We start from the raw sequence: 14,844 nt of genomic DNA on the forward strand, positions 1-14,844 counted from the left end.
TAGCTGAACCTTGAGAGGCAGTCCGAGTCTCAGCAAGATGCTGAGACCGACCTATTTGCTGAGCAGCATTCACTGTGGTCGAGACTGAATGGGGGACTGCAGGAGAAGACAAGGCTTGGGATCCATCCTGTGCAGAGGGAGTATCCCGTCGCCTAACATTGCCCCCCCCCTACGAGCCTCTGCATGCTTGAAGGCCGCATTAAGCTGAGGGGCACGAATGTGCTCAACCAGGTCCTACCCTCAGGCCCATGACCCTTACACCATATACATTTTTTTGCCACGTACCACCTTGGAACTGACAATCGCATTCACCTCAAAACCTTCCGAAGATGTACTCGTCGTCTCTGCAGATGACTCAAAAAACCGGGACATGTGAACGGGTTTCAAGAGGGACAGGTGAAAGGTCATATTCAGGTGCGGTGGAAGGGACAAGCGATACACTGCAGGATTAACCTGCTCCAGGACTTTAAAGAACCTAGATAACGGGGAGCAAACTTAGTGGACTCTACGCACAGCTTGATATTATGAGCTGAGAGCCACACCAAGTCATCGGGGACGAAAGCAAGAGCGGGACGGCGATTTTAGTCCGAGTCATGAAATGCAATTTTTAAAAAGTCGCAACTCTACTAAATTATTAATTTGTTTGGCACAACTCTACTTTAGTCCTCTCGCCTTGGAGTGATTTTATGTACACCTGTTATTTTGTCTCATTTTTTTGCAAAACGTGTGACTTTTCCTCTAACAAGTCACCATATCAGTTTTAAGACAGAAAAAAAGACATTTATTTGCTTAGTACTAATTTATTGAATTACAGGCACAATTTTCAGGAATTTAGTGCATAAAAATGTCAGGAAAAAACAGCAATCAAAAAGCAAAACACTAAAAACAAACCCCGCAAATGACGAATCATGAGAGAATGGTAAAATCTTCTTTTATTTTTTAACTATTTTTTTTGTCCAAAGATCAAGGGATGTGAAGAGCTAAGAAGGAAATGTAAGGAAGGAAATATCAGTACTTGGTGTGAAGTGTCATTACATTGATGTGTTACTATGGATTCTCTACATTTTATTGTTTCTTCCCTTGGTGATTTAAAAAAATGTAGACATGAGTGTGAACCGAGGAAATTGTGTTTAATTTTTAATGTTACCAAATGCAGAAATATCAGTTGAGAACAAGCTCATTTTCACACTCAAACAAGTGTTTGTATCATGGAAACCTCTATAGAACCCAGAGCTGAAGACCCGCTAGATGAAGAAAAGACTTCATATTTTTGAAGTTCTCCTTGACTTTGGGAACTACCAGCAGACATTGTTCTCTTTGATGATCAGATCTCCATAAACCTCGACCTCGCACAGTGTCAGGTACTCGGAGCGTCCTGGGATCACCACGCTGACGTATTGACCTTCCATCCCGTCACAGCAGAAGGACAAGGTACCATATGCAACACTCGTGACTGTGCCGCACCTAGAGGAGAAAACCACCAAAACCTTGTAATGATCAACTGCAGATTAAAATTAAAGGAACCCCCCAAAGTGCCAGCTAAGGACCAACATTCAAACCCATGTTCCCATGACTACTTAGAAATATGACTCCTGAGCCGAAAATATACATAATATGTAATCTGACCGTCAGCCACATGGCCAGATGTTCCACTTTGTAATATTACTGACCAAAAGTACAGCTGAACCATTGAAATAAAAGTTTACAGGACAACCATGTATGGTCAGAAATTCTTAGATGCAGTAAAAACAAAAATGGGCATTATTCCGAAACCTTTTCTATTTACCCCAATTGTGGCCAATTATACAAAGAACCTCAGGTTACGGTCAGCTGTAGGATGGAAAATACAACATGGTAAATCAGATCAGGGGACTGTGAGGGCCATTGTAAAATTTTCATCTTGCGCCTTCTGAGGTCGTCTATTGTGGATTGTGATGTGAGTTTAGGATCATTATCCATTTGTAGCAGACATCCTCTTCCTCTTTCACCATCAGCTATTTTTTTACACATGGTGTTATGTTTGCATCAAGAATTTGTAGAAATTTTGTTGAATCCATTCTTCCCTCTACCCATGAAATGTTCCCCGTGCCATTGGCTGCAACACAATCCCAAAGCATAACTGATCTACTCCCATGCTTAACCCCTTTCTGCCATCGGACGTACTATCCTGTCCATGTGGCCTGGAACTTAATTCCCATGGACGGGATGGTACATCATACGCGATCATGGCTGAGTGTCAGCTGATTATCACAGCTGACATCCGGCACTATGTGCCAGGAGCGGTCACAGACCGCTGACCTGACACAGTGCTCTGTAAAGTGTTAGAACAGCGATCTATCACTATATTGTGATGTCCCACTCTGGGACAATGTAAAAAAATAATAAAAATAAAATTAACATGTGTAAAAATATTTTTTTATTTTTAAAAAAATTTTTAAATAAAGAAAAAAAACAAGACATATTTTTCCAAAAAAATACATTTCTTTATGTGAGTAAAAAAAAACAATAAAAGTACACATTTAGCATTGCTGCGTCCGTAACGACCGGACCAATAAAACTGTCCCACTAGTTAACCCCTTCAGTGAACACCATAAAAAAAAAAGAGGCAAAAAACAACGCTTTATAATCACCGAACAGAAAATGGAATAACACGCGATCAAAAAGACAGATATAAATAACCATGGTACCGCTGAAAATGTCATCTTGTCCCGCAAAAAACGAGCCACCATACACCATCATCAGCGAAAAAATAAAAAAGTTATAGCTCTCAGAATAAAGCGATGCAAAAACAATTATTTTTTATATAACATAGTTTTTATCATATAAAAGCACCAAAACATAAAAAATATGAGATATCGCTGTAATCGTACTGACCTGAAGAATAAAATTGCTTTATCAATTTTACCAAACGCGGAACGGTATAAACGCCTCCCCCAAAAGAAATTCATGAATAGCTGGTTTTTGTTCATTCTGCCTCCAAAAAATCATAATAAAAAGCGATCAAAAATGTCATGTGCCCGAAAATGTTACCAATAAAAACGTCAACTCGTCCCGCAAAAAACAAGATCTCACATGACTCTGTGGACTCAAATATGGAAAAATTATAGCTCTCAAAATGTGGTGATGCAAAAACTATTTTTTGCAATAAAAGGGTCTTTTAGCGTTTGACAGCTGCCAATCATAAAAATCTGCTAAAAAAACTCACTATAAATAGTAAATCAACCCCCCCTTCATCACCCCCTTAGTTAGGGAAAAAATAATAAAATAAAAAAATGTATTTCTATTTTCCCATTAGGGTTAGGGTTAAAGTTAGGATTGGGGCTAAAGTTATGGTTAGGATTTGGATTACCTTTACGGTTGGGATTAGGGTTAGGGGTGTGTCAGGGTTAGGGGTGTGGTTAGGGTTATGGTTGGGATTAGGGTTAGGAGCGTGTTCGGGTTAGGGGTGTGGTTAGGGTTATGGTTAGGATTAGGATTAAGATTAGGGGCGTGATCAGGTTAGGGTTGGAGTTAGAATTGGGGGTTTCCACTGTTTAGGCACACCGGGGGCTCTCCAAACGCGACATGGCATCTGATCTCAATTCCAGCCAATTCTGCGTTGAAAAAGTAAAGGAAAATGTAGAAATCCAGCTCCAGGATGTAAAATATCAAAAAATTCTTTACTCAAACATTAAAAATTGAAACAAGGGCATACAAATGACCAACAAACTAGTTAGGGAGCAGCCATAGACGACTGAACGCGATTCGAACAACTGCTGTGTTCTTAGTCTTCAGTACAAAAGTGGAAAATCCACACCTTCTGTAAAGCTGTGCCCAACTGTTGTGAATTCCGCTCTTGGGCTCCCTCCAGTGGTTGTAAGTGGCACTTTTGTGAGTTCTGCTCTTGGGCTCCCTCCTGTGGTTTTGAGTGGAATGGCTGCTTCTTGGATTTAGCATCAGCAGCTGCTTCCACTGATCGTCTTTCTGGCTCGGTTATTTTAGTCTGGCCTTATCCCTCAGACAATGCCAGTTGTCAATTGTTCCTGCTTGGAGTCACAGCTCTTTTGGATTTCCCTGACACTCTGACCAGTTCAGCAAAGATAAGTCCTTGCTTGTCCTTTTGCAGTCCACTTGTTGTGGACTTGATTGTTCAGCACATTCTATGTTTTTCTCTTAGTCCAGCTTATCAGTATGGATCTATTCAGCTAAGCTGGAAGCTCTGGGCAGCAGATTTTGCCCTCCACACCTTTAGTCAGGTGTGGAGATTTTTGCATTCTCTGCGGTGGACTTTTTCTAGTTTTTATTACTGACCGCACAGTGTTCTGTCCTGTACTATCTGCCTAGCTAGAATTGGCCTCCTTTGCTACATCTTGTTTCATTCTACGTATGTCATTTCCCTCTCCACTCACAGTCATTATTTGTGGGGGGCTATCCTATCCTTTGGGGATTTTCTCTGAGGCAAGATAGCTTTCCTGTTTCTACCTTTAGGGGTAGTTAGTTCTTAGGCTGTGACGAGGTGTCTAGGGAGTGACAGGAACATCCCACGGCTACTTCTAGTGTTGTGTTAAGATCAGGAACTGCGGTCAGTATAGTTACCACCTGCTCAGAGCTAGTCGCATGTCGCTCCTAAATCACCAGTCCATAACACCCAACAGATGGAAGATAATTAGCAGACCACATGTGAGAATTACTAAGACAACTAATCAAATAAAAAAATAAAAAAGTGAAAAAATGTGAAGAAAACAATACAAACATAGATGAAATAAATCTACACATGGAGAAAAAAAAACTAATATAACTCATCACTTAGCAAACGTATTGTGGATAATGGTGTCAGCTGGGGATTTTTTACTAAACAACAGGCAGAATATATTTGTGTAGATAACCCTAAAATCCCAATTCTGCATGCCCTACCTAAAACACACAAGCAGGTTTTTCCTCCTCCGATGCATCTTATTATTTCCGGTATAGACTCGTACAGTGAACCTTTGGGGGGTGGCTCGATACTATTTTACAGCCACTAGCCCAACGAGTACCTGGCTACCTCAAGGATTCGCGCGATGTTCTTGGAATGTTTCATGATGTTCTGTGGAATCCCCAATGGTTCACCTGTGACGTAATTGCTCTCTGCACGTCTATACCCCACAAAGTAGCTTTACATGTGGTACAGTTTCACTTAAGTAAATACAGCAATTTTTCTTATGATCTTCAATCATTTTTCTTCTTAAATTTTCTAAGTCTTGGCAGAGATGTTTTTCCCGTGCTCGGATGATACCACCACAGCGATGTAACTTCTAATGGCTGAGCTGAAACAACTTTTTTCTTATCTATGTTGAAAAAGTAAAACAGTGCTCCTTCCCTTTCCGAGCTCTCCCGTGCGCCCAAACAGGGGTTTACCCCCACATATGGGGTATCAGCGTACTCAGGACACATTGAACAGCTTTTGGGGTACAATTTCTCCTGTTATCCTTGGGAAAATACAAAACTGTGGGCTAAAAAATAATTTTTGTGGAAAAAAAATATTATTTATTTTCACGGCTCTGCGTTATAAACTGTAGTGAAACACTTGGGGGCTCAAAGTTCTCACAATGGACATTTTTTAAGAAAACAAGAAGGAACAATATAAAAAACCTCACGATTGAACAACATGAAGAAACACAAGATGGTACATTGTGGAGAAACACAAGACTGAACATTGTTGAGAAACACCAGACATGTAATACAACGAAGTACAGTGTGGAAAAAAGGGACATTATAGAGTAACTAGATGGTGGCCCGATTCTAATGTATCGGGTATTCTAGAATATGCATGTCCACGTAGTATATTGCACAGCCACGTAGTATATTGCCCAGCCCCGTAGTATATTGCACAGCCACGTAGTATATTGCCCAACCACGTAGTATATTGCCCAGTGACGTAGTATATTGCCCAGTTACGTAGTATATTGGCCAGTGACGTAGTATATTGCCCAGTGACGTAGTATACAGCACAGCCACGTAGTATATTGCCCAACCACGTAGTATATTGCCCAGTTATGTAGCATATTGCCCAGTGACGTAGTATATTGCACAGCGACGTAGTATACAGCACAGCCACGTAGTATATTGCCCAGCTATGTAGTATATTACACAGCGACCTAGCATATTGCCCAGTTACGTAGTATATTGGTCAGCGACGTAGTATTTTGCACAGCGACGTAGTATACAGCACAGAGCCACATAGTATATTGCCCAGCTATGTAGTATATTATACAGCGACGTAGTATATTGCCCAATGACGTAGTATACAGCACAGAGCCACGTTGTATATTGCACAGCGACGTAGTATACAGCACAGAGCCACATAGTATATTGCCCAGCTATGTAGTATATTATACAGCGACGTAGTATATTGCCCAGTGACGTAGTATATTGCACAGAGCCACGTTGTATATTGCACAGCGACACTCACCTTCCGAGGGCCCCTTGTAGTTCTGTCGCCTCCTTCTCGCGCAGGTGCGCAGGACCTGTGATGACGTCGTGGTCACATGGCCGTGTCGCAGTCACATGACCGTGTCGCGGTCACATGACCGTGACATCATGGCAGGTCCTTCTCGCAGACCATCCTTGCCAACGGAACCTGCCGCTTGCATGGACCGGTCACCGGAGCGTCGCGAGGAGCGGGAAAGGCGGCGGAAGGTGAGTAATGATTTTTTATTTTTTTAAATTATTTTTAACATTAGATGTTTTTACTATTGATGCTGCATAGGCTGCATCAGTAGTAAAAACTTGGTCACACAGGGTTAATAGTGGCGGTAACGGAATGAGTTACCTGCGGCATAACGCGGGCCATTACCGCTGGCATTAATCCTGTGTGAGCGGTGACTGCGGGGAGTATGGAGCGGGCGCCGGGCAGTGACTGCAGGGGAGTAGGGAGGGACTAATCGGACTGTGCCCGTCGCTGATTGGTCACGGCAGCCATGACAGGCAGCTGGCGAGACCAATCAGCGACTTGGATTCCGTGACAGACAGAGGCCACGACCAATGAATATCTGTGACAGACAGAAGGACAGAAGGACAGAAGGACAGACTGAAAGACGGAAGTGACCCTTAGACAATTATATATATAGATTGAAGACAAGACATCATGGAGAAATGTCAGACAATTAGACAAAGCATTGTAGAGGGACAGAAGATTGGAACAGAATGACATAAGACAAAACATTTGGCACAATACAAGACAAGACATTGTGGAGAAACACAAGACAGTGTTGTAAAAAAACAAATTCAGGCTATGTGCACACGTTGCGGATTCGGCTTAGGAATTTCTGGTGCGGATTCTGTCTCTCCTGGCAGAAGCGTTTCCGCAGCGGATTTTCCGCAAAGTGTGCACAGCATTTTTTTTCTCATTGAATTACATTGTACTGTAAATCAATTGCGGATCTGCAGCGTTTCTGCACCGCAAAAAACGCTGCAGATCCGCAGAGAATCCGCAACGTGTGCACATACCCGTAGAGCAATGTGGAGAATTTCAAGATGGCAGAGTCTGGAGGAACACAAGACAGGATATCGTATGAAAACATAAGGCAGGTCATTTTGGAGAAATGCAAAACAGAACATTGGGGAAAACAAAAAACACTCAGAAAACAGTGTGTGGAGTGGCGTAATATCGGACACACGCGACATAATATCCTGGAGAAACTCAAGAAGGGACAACGTTGAGGCACGAAAGATAAAAAATGTTGATAATTAGCATAACATGGTGCTTTGTTAACCCCTAAATCCCGCAGCCCTTTTTCGCTTTTGGTTTTCATTTCTTGCTCCCCTTCTTCCCAGAGCCATAACTTTTTTATTTTATCCATCAATATAGCCACGTGAGGGCTTGTTTTTTGCGAGACGAGTTGTAATTTTGAACAGCATTTGTTTTACCATGCCGTTTACAGGAAAATGGGAACAAATTCCAAGTGAGGTGAAATTGCAAAAAAAGTGCAATGCCACAACAGTTTTTTTTGTTTTTTGCTTTACCATGTTTACCAAATGTTAAAACTGAGCTGCCATTATGATTCTCCAGGTCATTATGAGTTCATGGACACCAAACATGTTTAGGTTCTTTATTACATAAGTGGTGAAAAACAAAATCCATAGTTTGCTGAAAAAAAAAAGTTGAGTAAATTTCCAAGACCTTTAGCGTCTCCATTTTTCGTGATCTCAGGTTGGGTGAGGGCTTCTTTTTGTGCGCTGAGCGGACGTTTTTAATTATGGCATTTTGGTGCAGATACGTTATTTTCATCGCCCATTATTGCATTTTAATTCTATGTTGCAGCGACAAAAAAAACAATTCTGGCGGTTTTACTTTTTTTCTTACTACGCTGTTTAACGATCGGATTAATTATTTTTATACCAAACGTGTATTTTTTATTTGTTTTATTTTGAATGGAGCGAGAGGGGGCTAATTTGAACATTTATATATTTTTTATTTTTGTAATAGTTTTAACCCCTTAAGCCCCGAGGGTGGTTTGCACGTTAATGACCGGGCCAATTTTTACAATTCTGACCACTGTCTCTTTATGAGGTTATAACTCTGGAACGCTTCAACGGATCTTGGCGATTCTGACATTGTTTTCTCGTGAGATATTCTACTTCATGTTATTGGTAAAATTTATTCGATATAACTTGCGTTTATTTGTGAATAAAACAGAAATTTGGCGAAAATTTTGAAAATTTCGCAATTTTCCAACTTTTAATTTTTATGCCCTTAAATCACAGAGATATGTCACACAAAATACTTAATAGGTAACATTTCCCACATGTCTACTTTACATCAGCACAATTTTGGAACCAAAATTTTTTTTTGTTAGGGAGTTATAAGGGTTAAAATTTGACCAGCAATTTCTCATTTTCACAACACCACTTTTTTTTTAGGGACCACATCTCATTTGAAGTCATTTTGAGGGGTCTATATGATAGAAAATACCCAAGTGTGACACCATTCTAAAAACTGCACCCCTCAAGGTGCTCAAAACCACTTTCAAGAAGTTTATTAACCCTTCAGGTGTTTCACAGGAATTTTTGGAATGTTTAAATAAAAATGAACATTTAACTTTTTTTCACACAAAATTTATTTCAGCTCCAATTTGTTTTATTTTACCAAGGGTAACAGGAGAAAATGGACCCCAAAAGTTGTTGTACAATTTGTCCTGAGTACGCTGATACCCCATATGTGGGGGTAAACCACTGTTTGGGCGCATGGCAGAGCTCGGAAGGAAAGGAGCGCCGTTTGACTTTTCAATGCAAAATTGACTGGAATTTAGATGGGACGCCATGTTGCGTTTGGAGAGCCCCTGATGTGCCTAAATATTGAAACCCCCACAAGTGACACCATTTTGGAAAGTAGACCCCCTAAGGAACTTATCTAGATGTGTGTGGTGAGCACTTTGACCCACCAAGTGCTTCACAAAAGTTTATAATGCAGAGCCGTAAAAATAAAAAATCATATTTTTTCACAAAAATGATCTTTTCGCCCCAAATTTTTTTATTTTCCCAAGGGTAAGAGAAGAAATTGGACCCCAAAAATTGTTGTGAAATTTGTCCTGAGTACGCTGATACCCCATATGTGGGTGTAAACCATTGTTTGGGTGCATGGCAGAGCTCGGAAGGGAAGGAGCGCCATTTGACTTTTCAATGCAAAATTGACTGGAATTGAGATGAGACGCCATGTTGCATTTGGAGAGCCCCAGATGTGCCTAAACAATGAAACCCCCCACAAGTGACACCATTTTGGAAAGTGGACCCCCTAAGGAACTTATCTAGATGTGTGGTGAGCACTTTGACCCACCAAGTGCTTCACAGAAGTTTATAATGCAGAGCCGTAAAAATAAAAAATCATATTTTTTCACAAAAATGATCTTTTCGCCCCAATTTTTTATTTTCCCAAGGGTAAGAGAAGAAATTAGATGACAAACCTTGTTGTGGAATTTGTCCTGAGTACAACGATACCCGATATGTGGGGATAAACCACTGTTTGGGCGCATAGCAGAGCTCGGAAGGGAAGGAGCACCATTTGACTTTTCAATGCAAAATTGACTGGAATTGAGATGGGACACCATGTCGCGTTTGGAGAGCCCCTGATGTGCCTAAACATTAAAACCCCCCACAAGTGACACCATTTTGGAAAGTAGACCCCCTAAGGAACTTATCTAGATGGGTTTTGAGAGCTTTGAACCCCCAAGTGTTTCACTACAGTTTATAACGCATAGCCGTGAAAATAAAAATTCTTTTTTTTTTCACAAAAATGATTTTTAGCCCCCACAAATTTTTATTTTCCAAGGATAACAAGGGGGCTTAGAACCCAAAAGTTGTTGTCCAATTTGTCCCGAGTACGCTGATGCCCCATATGTTGGGGTAAACCCCTGTTTGGGCACACGGGAGAGCTCGGAAGGGAAGGAGCACTGTTTTACTTTTTCAACGCAGAATTGTCTGGAATTGAGATCGGACGCCATGTCCCGTTTAGAGAGCCCCTGATGTGCCTGAACAGTGGAAACTCCCCAATTCTACCTGAAACTCTAATCCAAACACACCCCTAACCCTAATCCCATCTGTAACCCTAACCACACCCCTAACCCTGACATACCCCTAATTCTAATCCCAACCCTAATCCCAACCGTAAATGTAATCCAAACCCTTACCCTAACTTTAGCCCCAACCCTAACCCTAACTTTAGCCCCAACCCTAACCCTAACTTTATCCCCAACCCTAACCCTAACTTTAGCCCCAACCCTATCCCTAACTTTAGCCCCAACCCTAACTTTAGCTCCAACCCTAGCCCCAACCCTAACCCTAACCCTAGCCCTATCCCTAACCCTAGCCCTAACCCTAGCCCTAACCCTAGCCCTAACCCTAGCCCTAATGGGAAAATGGAAATAAATACATTTTTTTAATTTTATTATTTTTCCCTAACTAAGGGGGTGATGAAGGGGGTTTGATTTACTTTTATAGCATTTTTTATATCGGATTTTTATGATTGGCAGCTGTCACACACTAAAAGATGTTTTTTATAGCAAAAAAGTTTTTGGCGTCTCCACATTTTGAGACCTATAATTTTTCTGTATTTTGGTCCACAGAGTCATGTGAGGTCTTGTTTTTTGCGGGATGAGTTGACGTTTTTATTGGTAACATTTTCGGACATGTGACAGTTTTTGATCACTTTTTATTCCGATTTTTGTGAGGCAGAATGACCAAAAACCAGCTATTCGTGAATTTCTTTTAGGGGAGGCGTTTATACCATTCCACGTTTGGTAAAATTGATAATGCAGTTTTATTCGTCGGTCAGTACGATTACAGCGATATCTCATTTATATCTTTTTTTATGTTTTGGCGCTTTTATACGATAAAAGCTATTTTATAGAAAAAATAATTATTTTGGCATCGCTTTATTCTGAGGACTATAACTTTTTTATCTTTTTGCTTATGATGCTGTATTGTGGCTCGTTTTTTGCGGGACAAGATGATGTTTTCAGCGGTACCATGGTTATTTATATCTGTCTTTTTGATCGCGTGTTATTCCACTTTTTGTTCAGCGGTATGATAATAAAGCGTTGTTTTTTTGGCTAGTTTTTTTTTTTTTTTCTTACGGTGTTCACTGAAGGGGTTAACTAGTGGGACAGTTTTATAGGTTGGGTCGTTACGAACGCGGCGATACTAAATATGTGTACTTTTATTGTTTTTTGGGGGGTTTTTTTAGATAAAGAAATGTATTTATGGGAATATTATTTTTTTTTTTTCTTATTTATTTAGGAATTTTTTTTTATTTTTTTTTACACATGTGAAAATTTTTTTTTTAACTTTTTTACTTTGTCCCGGGGGGGACATCACAGATCGCTGATCTGATAGTTTGCATAGCACTCTATCAGATCTGGTGCGTGAATTTGCGGAACAGACATTGAAGAGATACCTAAGGTGGGACCTTGTGGAGATACACAGGATGGGACACTGAGGAGAAACAACTGATGGGATGTTATAGAGACACACAAGATGGGACATTATGGAGAAACACTGGATGGGACATTGCACAGGAACATTGAATGGGACATTGTTGATCAATACAAGATGGGACGTCATGAAGATGTAAAGGGCTGCAGAGGGACGGTGTGGAGAAACATGAGCCGGGACATTGTGGAGAAGCACAGGATTGGACATTGTGGAGTAAGACAAGATGAGACGTTGTGGAGAAACACGAGCTGGGACCTTGTGGAGAAACATGACATTTGAGATTGTGGAGAAACACGAGACAGGACGTTGTGGAGAAACACGAGATGGGAGGTTGCAAAAAAAACAAGAAATGGGATGTTGTTGAGAAACACAAGGTGGGACATTGTGGAGAAACATGAGATGGGACATTGTGGAGAAACACAGGAGGGGACATGGTGGAGAAACACCAGATGGGACGTTGTGCAGAAACACAAGATTGGACATTGTGGAGAAACTCGATATGAGACGTTGTGCAGAAACACAAGATCAGAAATTCTGGAGAAACATGAAATGGGACATTGTGGAGAAACACGAGAAGGGGCATTGTGGAGAAACACGAGATAGGACGTTTTGGAGAAACACAAGATGGAACGTTGTGGAGAAACACAAGAGGGGATGTTGTGGAGAAACACAAGATGGGACATTATGGAGAAACACAAGAGGGGATGTTGTGGAGAAACACAAGATGGCACATCCTGTTTTCTATTATCTAACATAAACTTACACTGGGTTGTTGTTGTCAGGGGAGTTCCCAATTCGGACCTCGGCCCCCATCAGTCGCTCCGGACAACAGTCCATCCTGTTTGTAAGAACGACATTTAATATCTTGTAGCTCTGTTTCAGGTCCAGCTTCCACCAGGGATCTTTCGCATAATCAGTGTGCGTACAGGAGCCATGGTTGAAATAAGTGTCGCTGATACCATCTATGGCATTTTTGGCGTATGCTGCTATTGAATATTTATAGTCAGATATCTGTGAGGCTTCTCCATTTCTTGCTACATTTGTGGCTGAGGAAAGAAAAATAGAAGAGCTTTCAGGTACATTGAGCTGATTTGTGGATCCTGCAGTCCGCTGTGGTCTTGCCATCTGTTTCTTGCCATAACTTGTGTCCCTGAAGAACATGGACTGAGAAGTTCATGTAAGATTATGAATCTATTTGTAAGGCCGGGGTCACACTACCGTAGAATACAGGCGAGTGCTATGCGAGAAAACATCACATAGCACTCGGACCAGCTTTAATCTATGGGATAACTCACATTACCATATTTTTTCTCAGGTATTAAAATTGCAGCATGCTGCGATTGTCACCAAGACTCGGCCAAGACTCGCCAATGCAAGCCTATGGGTGCGAGAAAAACTCGGACACCACACGGACCATATGTCTAGCTTGCGAGAAATACACACACAATTTTCTCATTTCAGCCCATTGAGCCATTAAATTCAGTGGGGAAAAGCAGTGAGAAATGTAAAGCATACGTGTATCATACGGATACATAGGCGCAAGAAAATCGCATCATCGCATTGCACACGCATTACACATGGATGACCATACGGAGAACACTTGTGCGACTCGCGGCAGGAGGACTTGGACCGATTTTCCATACGTTAAGTGTGACCCCAGCCGAAGACTCTTTGTAGTCTTGCATCAAGAAACAGAGAAAAATGCAGCTCATCACTTTATTAGCGAGAAGCATCAGGGCGGCTTGATGGGATTCTCATTAGTCCCTGTATTCCAGATTATTAGACGTGCTGAAGATAAATGTTTAATAGTTTGAAGAATTTGACAATTCCTGGATTATATACATTTAGCTCCAAAATAATAACATTATATAGCTACAAAATTATCTGAAAAGTGGTTGTCCTGTCCAAATTGATAAGTCTACATCATTCTGTGTGACTGCAGGCTTATGAATCCCCCAGCGCACGTACTGTGCATTGCGTGGAATTGCTGGTTTCTGAGGTGGCAGTTTGGACCAGGCAGGGAGCAAGGTGTTAGAGACCTCACTAGTGGCATCTCCAGGCATCCAACCCATCTGCCCGCACTATAATTAGACCCCATGTACAGATACATGACCATTCTGCAGTCCGCGGTGTGGACAGGATCTCACCTCCAGGTGCAGGAGCGCATCCCCGAGTCAGAACCACAGATGCCAGCAGAATCAGAGACGACAGAAGATCCATCCTGGGGAAAGAAGAGGAACAGAGATGGAAAAAGTCACTGAAGCCAACAAAGTGCCTAAAAGTAATAAGACTCTAATGGAGGAAGAGTAAGTCCTTCACTGATCTTCTGCTCCAGTCACAGCCGGAGCTGCACTCACTCTTCTGGGTCAGTTGGCTTTTCGGACCGTTCTTACAGAGGACGAAGTTGGTTGGAGTTGGCAGGTTTCACGCACAGATTCTTTGTCATCTCCATCATTGGTCACATTTGTCCTACAGTCTATTCCCCATCGTGGACTCATGTACTGAATGTTGCAGATCACTGATGTCTATCGTGTCCCACATGACCGGTTGGTGCATTGTCAACACCCAACGATCCAAAGAGCAAAGTGGGACCAGAGAGAGGGAGAGGAGGACCTAGCGAGGAGCGGCAGGACTGGTGAGTGGCCCCCTGGGAAAGGTTAGGAGAAGGTTTTATTACTTTTTAACCCCTTCTGACAAATTTCAAGTGAACCAAATTGAATCTTTTCAAAAATATTTCAGGAAAATTACTCCTCCCTAGACTTGAGTGTCAGGATCAGCATTAGATGAGAAGAAAAAGACAAAGGAAATTAACTCACCACTTGGTGGTCTCCACCATCGCCTTTATAGACACAGACATCCAAAGAGCCCATCCGCCAAACAGGCAAAATGTGGAACACA

At 41.6% G+C, this 14,844-nt stretch overlaps 1 protein-coding gene across 1 annotated transcript; it reads right to left on the reverse strand.

Annotated features, from left to right (window-relative positions):
- Nucleotides 1-874: 874 nt before the first annotated feature.
- Nucleotides 875-14,166, reverse strand: LOC143783149 (fucolectin-6-like). The gene is made up of 3 exons (XM_077271472.1): nt 14,094-14,166; nt 12,710-12,992; nt 875-1,464 (listed from the first exon to the last, which is right to left on the reverse strand). The coding sequence occupies exons 1-3, from the start codon at nt 14,164-14,166 to the stop codon at nt 1,296-1,298; spliced, it is 525 nt and encodes a 174-aa protein (XP_077127587.1). The 3' UTR covers nt 875-1,295.
- Between the last annotated feature and the right edge of the window lie 678 nt (nt 14,167-14,844).

Source organism: Ranitomeya variabilis, chromosome 6 (assembly GCF_051348905.1).
Source record: "Ranitomeya variabilis isolate aRanVar5 chromosome 6, aRanVar5.hap1, whole genome shotgun sequence".
NCBI lineage: Eukaryota > Metazoa > Chordata > Amphibia > Anura > Dendrobatidae > Ranitomeya > Ranitomeya variabilis.

Excerpts from the sequence above, each read along its gene's own strand:
- LOC143783149 (XM_077271472.1), bottom strand. The coding sequence starts at position 14,166 with ATGGATCTTCTGTCGTCTCTGATTCTGCTGGCATCTGTGGTTCTGACT. Across the intron at positions 12,993-14,093 it reads ATGCGCTCCTGCACCTGGAG|CCACAAATGTAGCAAGAAAT; the intron begins GTGAGATCCTGT and ends TTCTTTCCTCAG. Across the intron at positions 1,465-12,709 it reads CCTGACAACAACAACCCAGT|GTGCGGCACAGTCACGAGTG; the intron begins GTAAGTTTATGT and ends TTTCTCCTCTAG.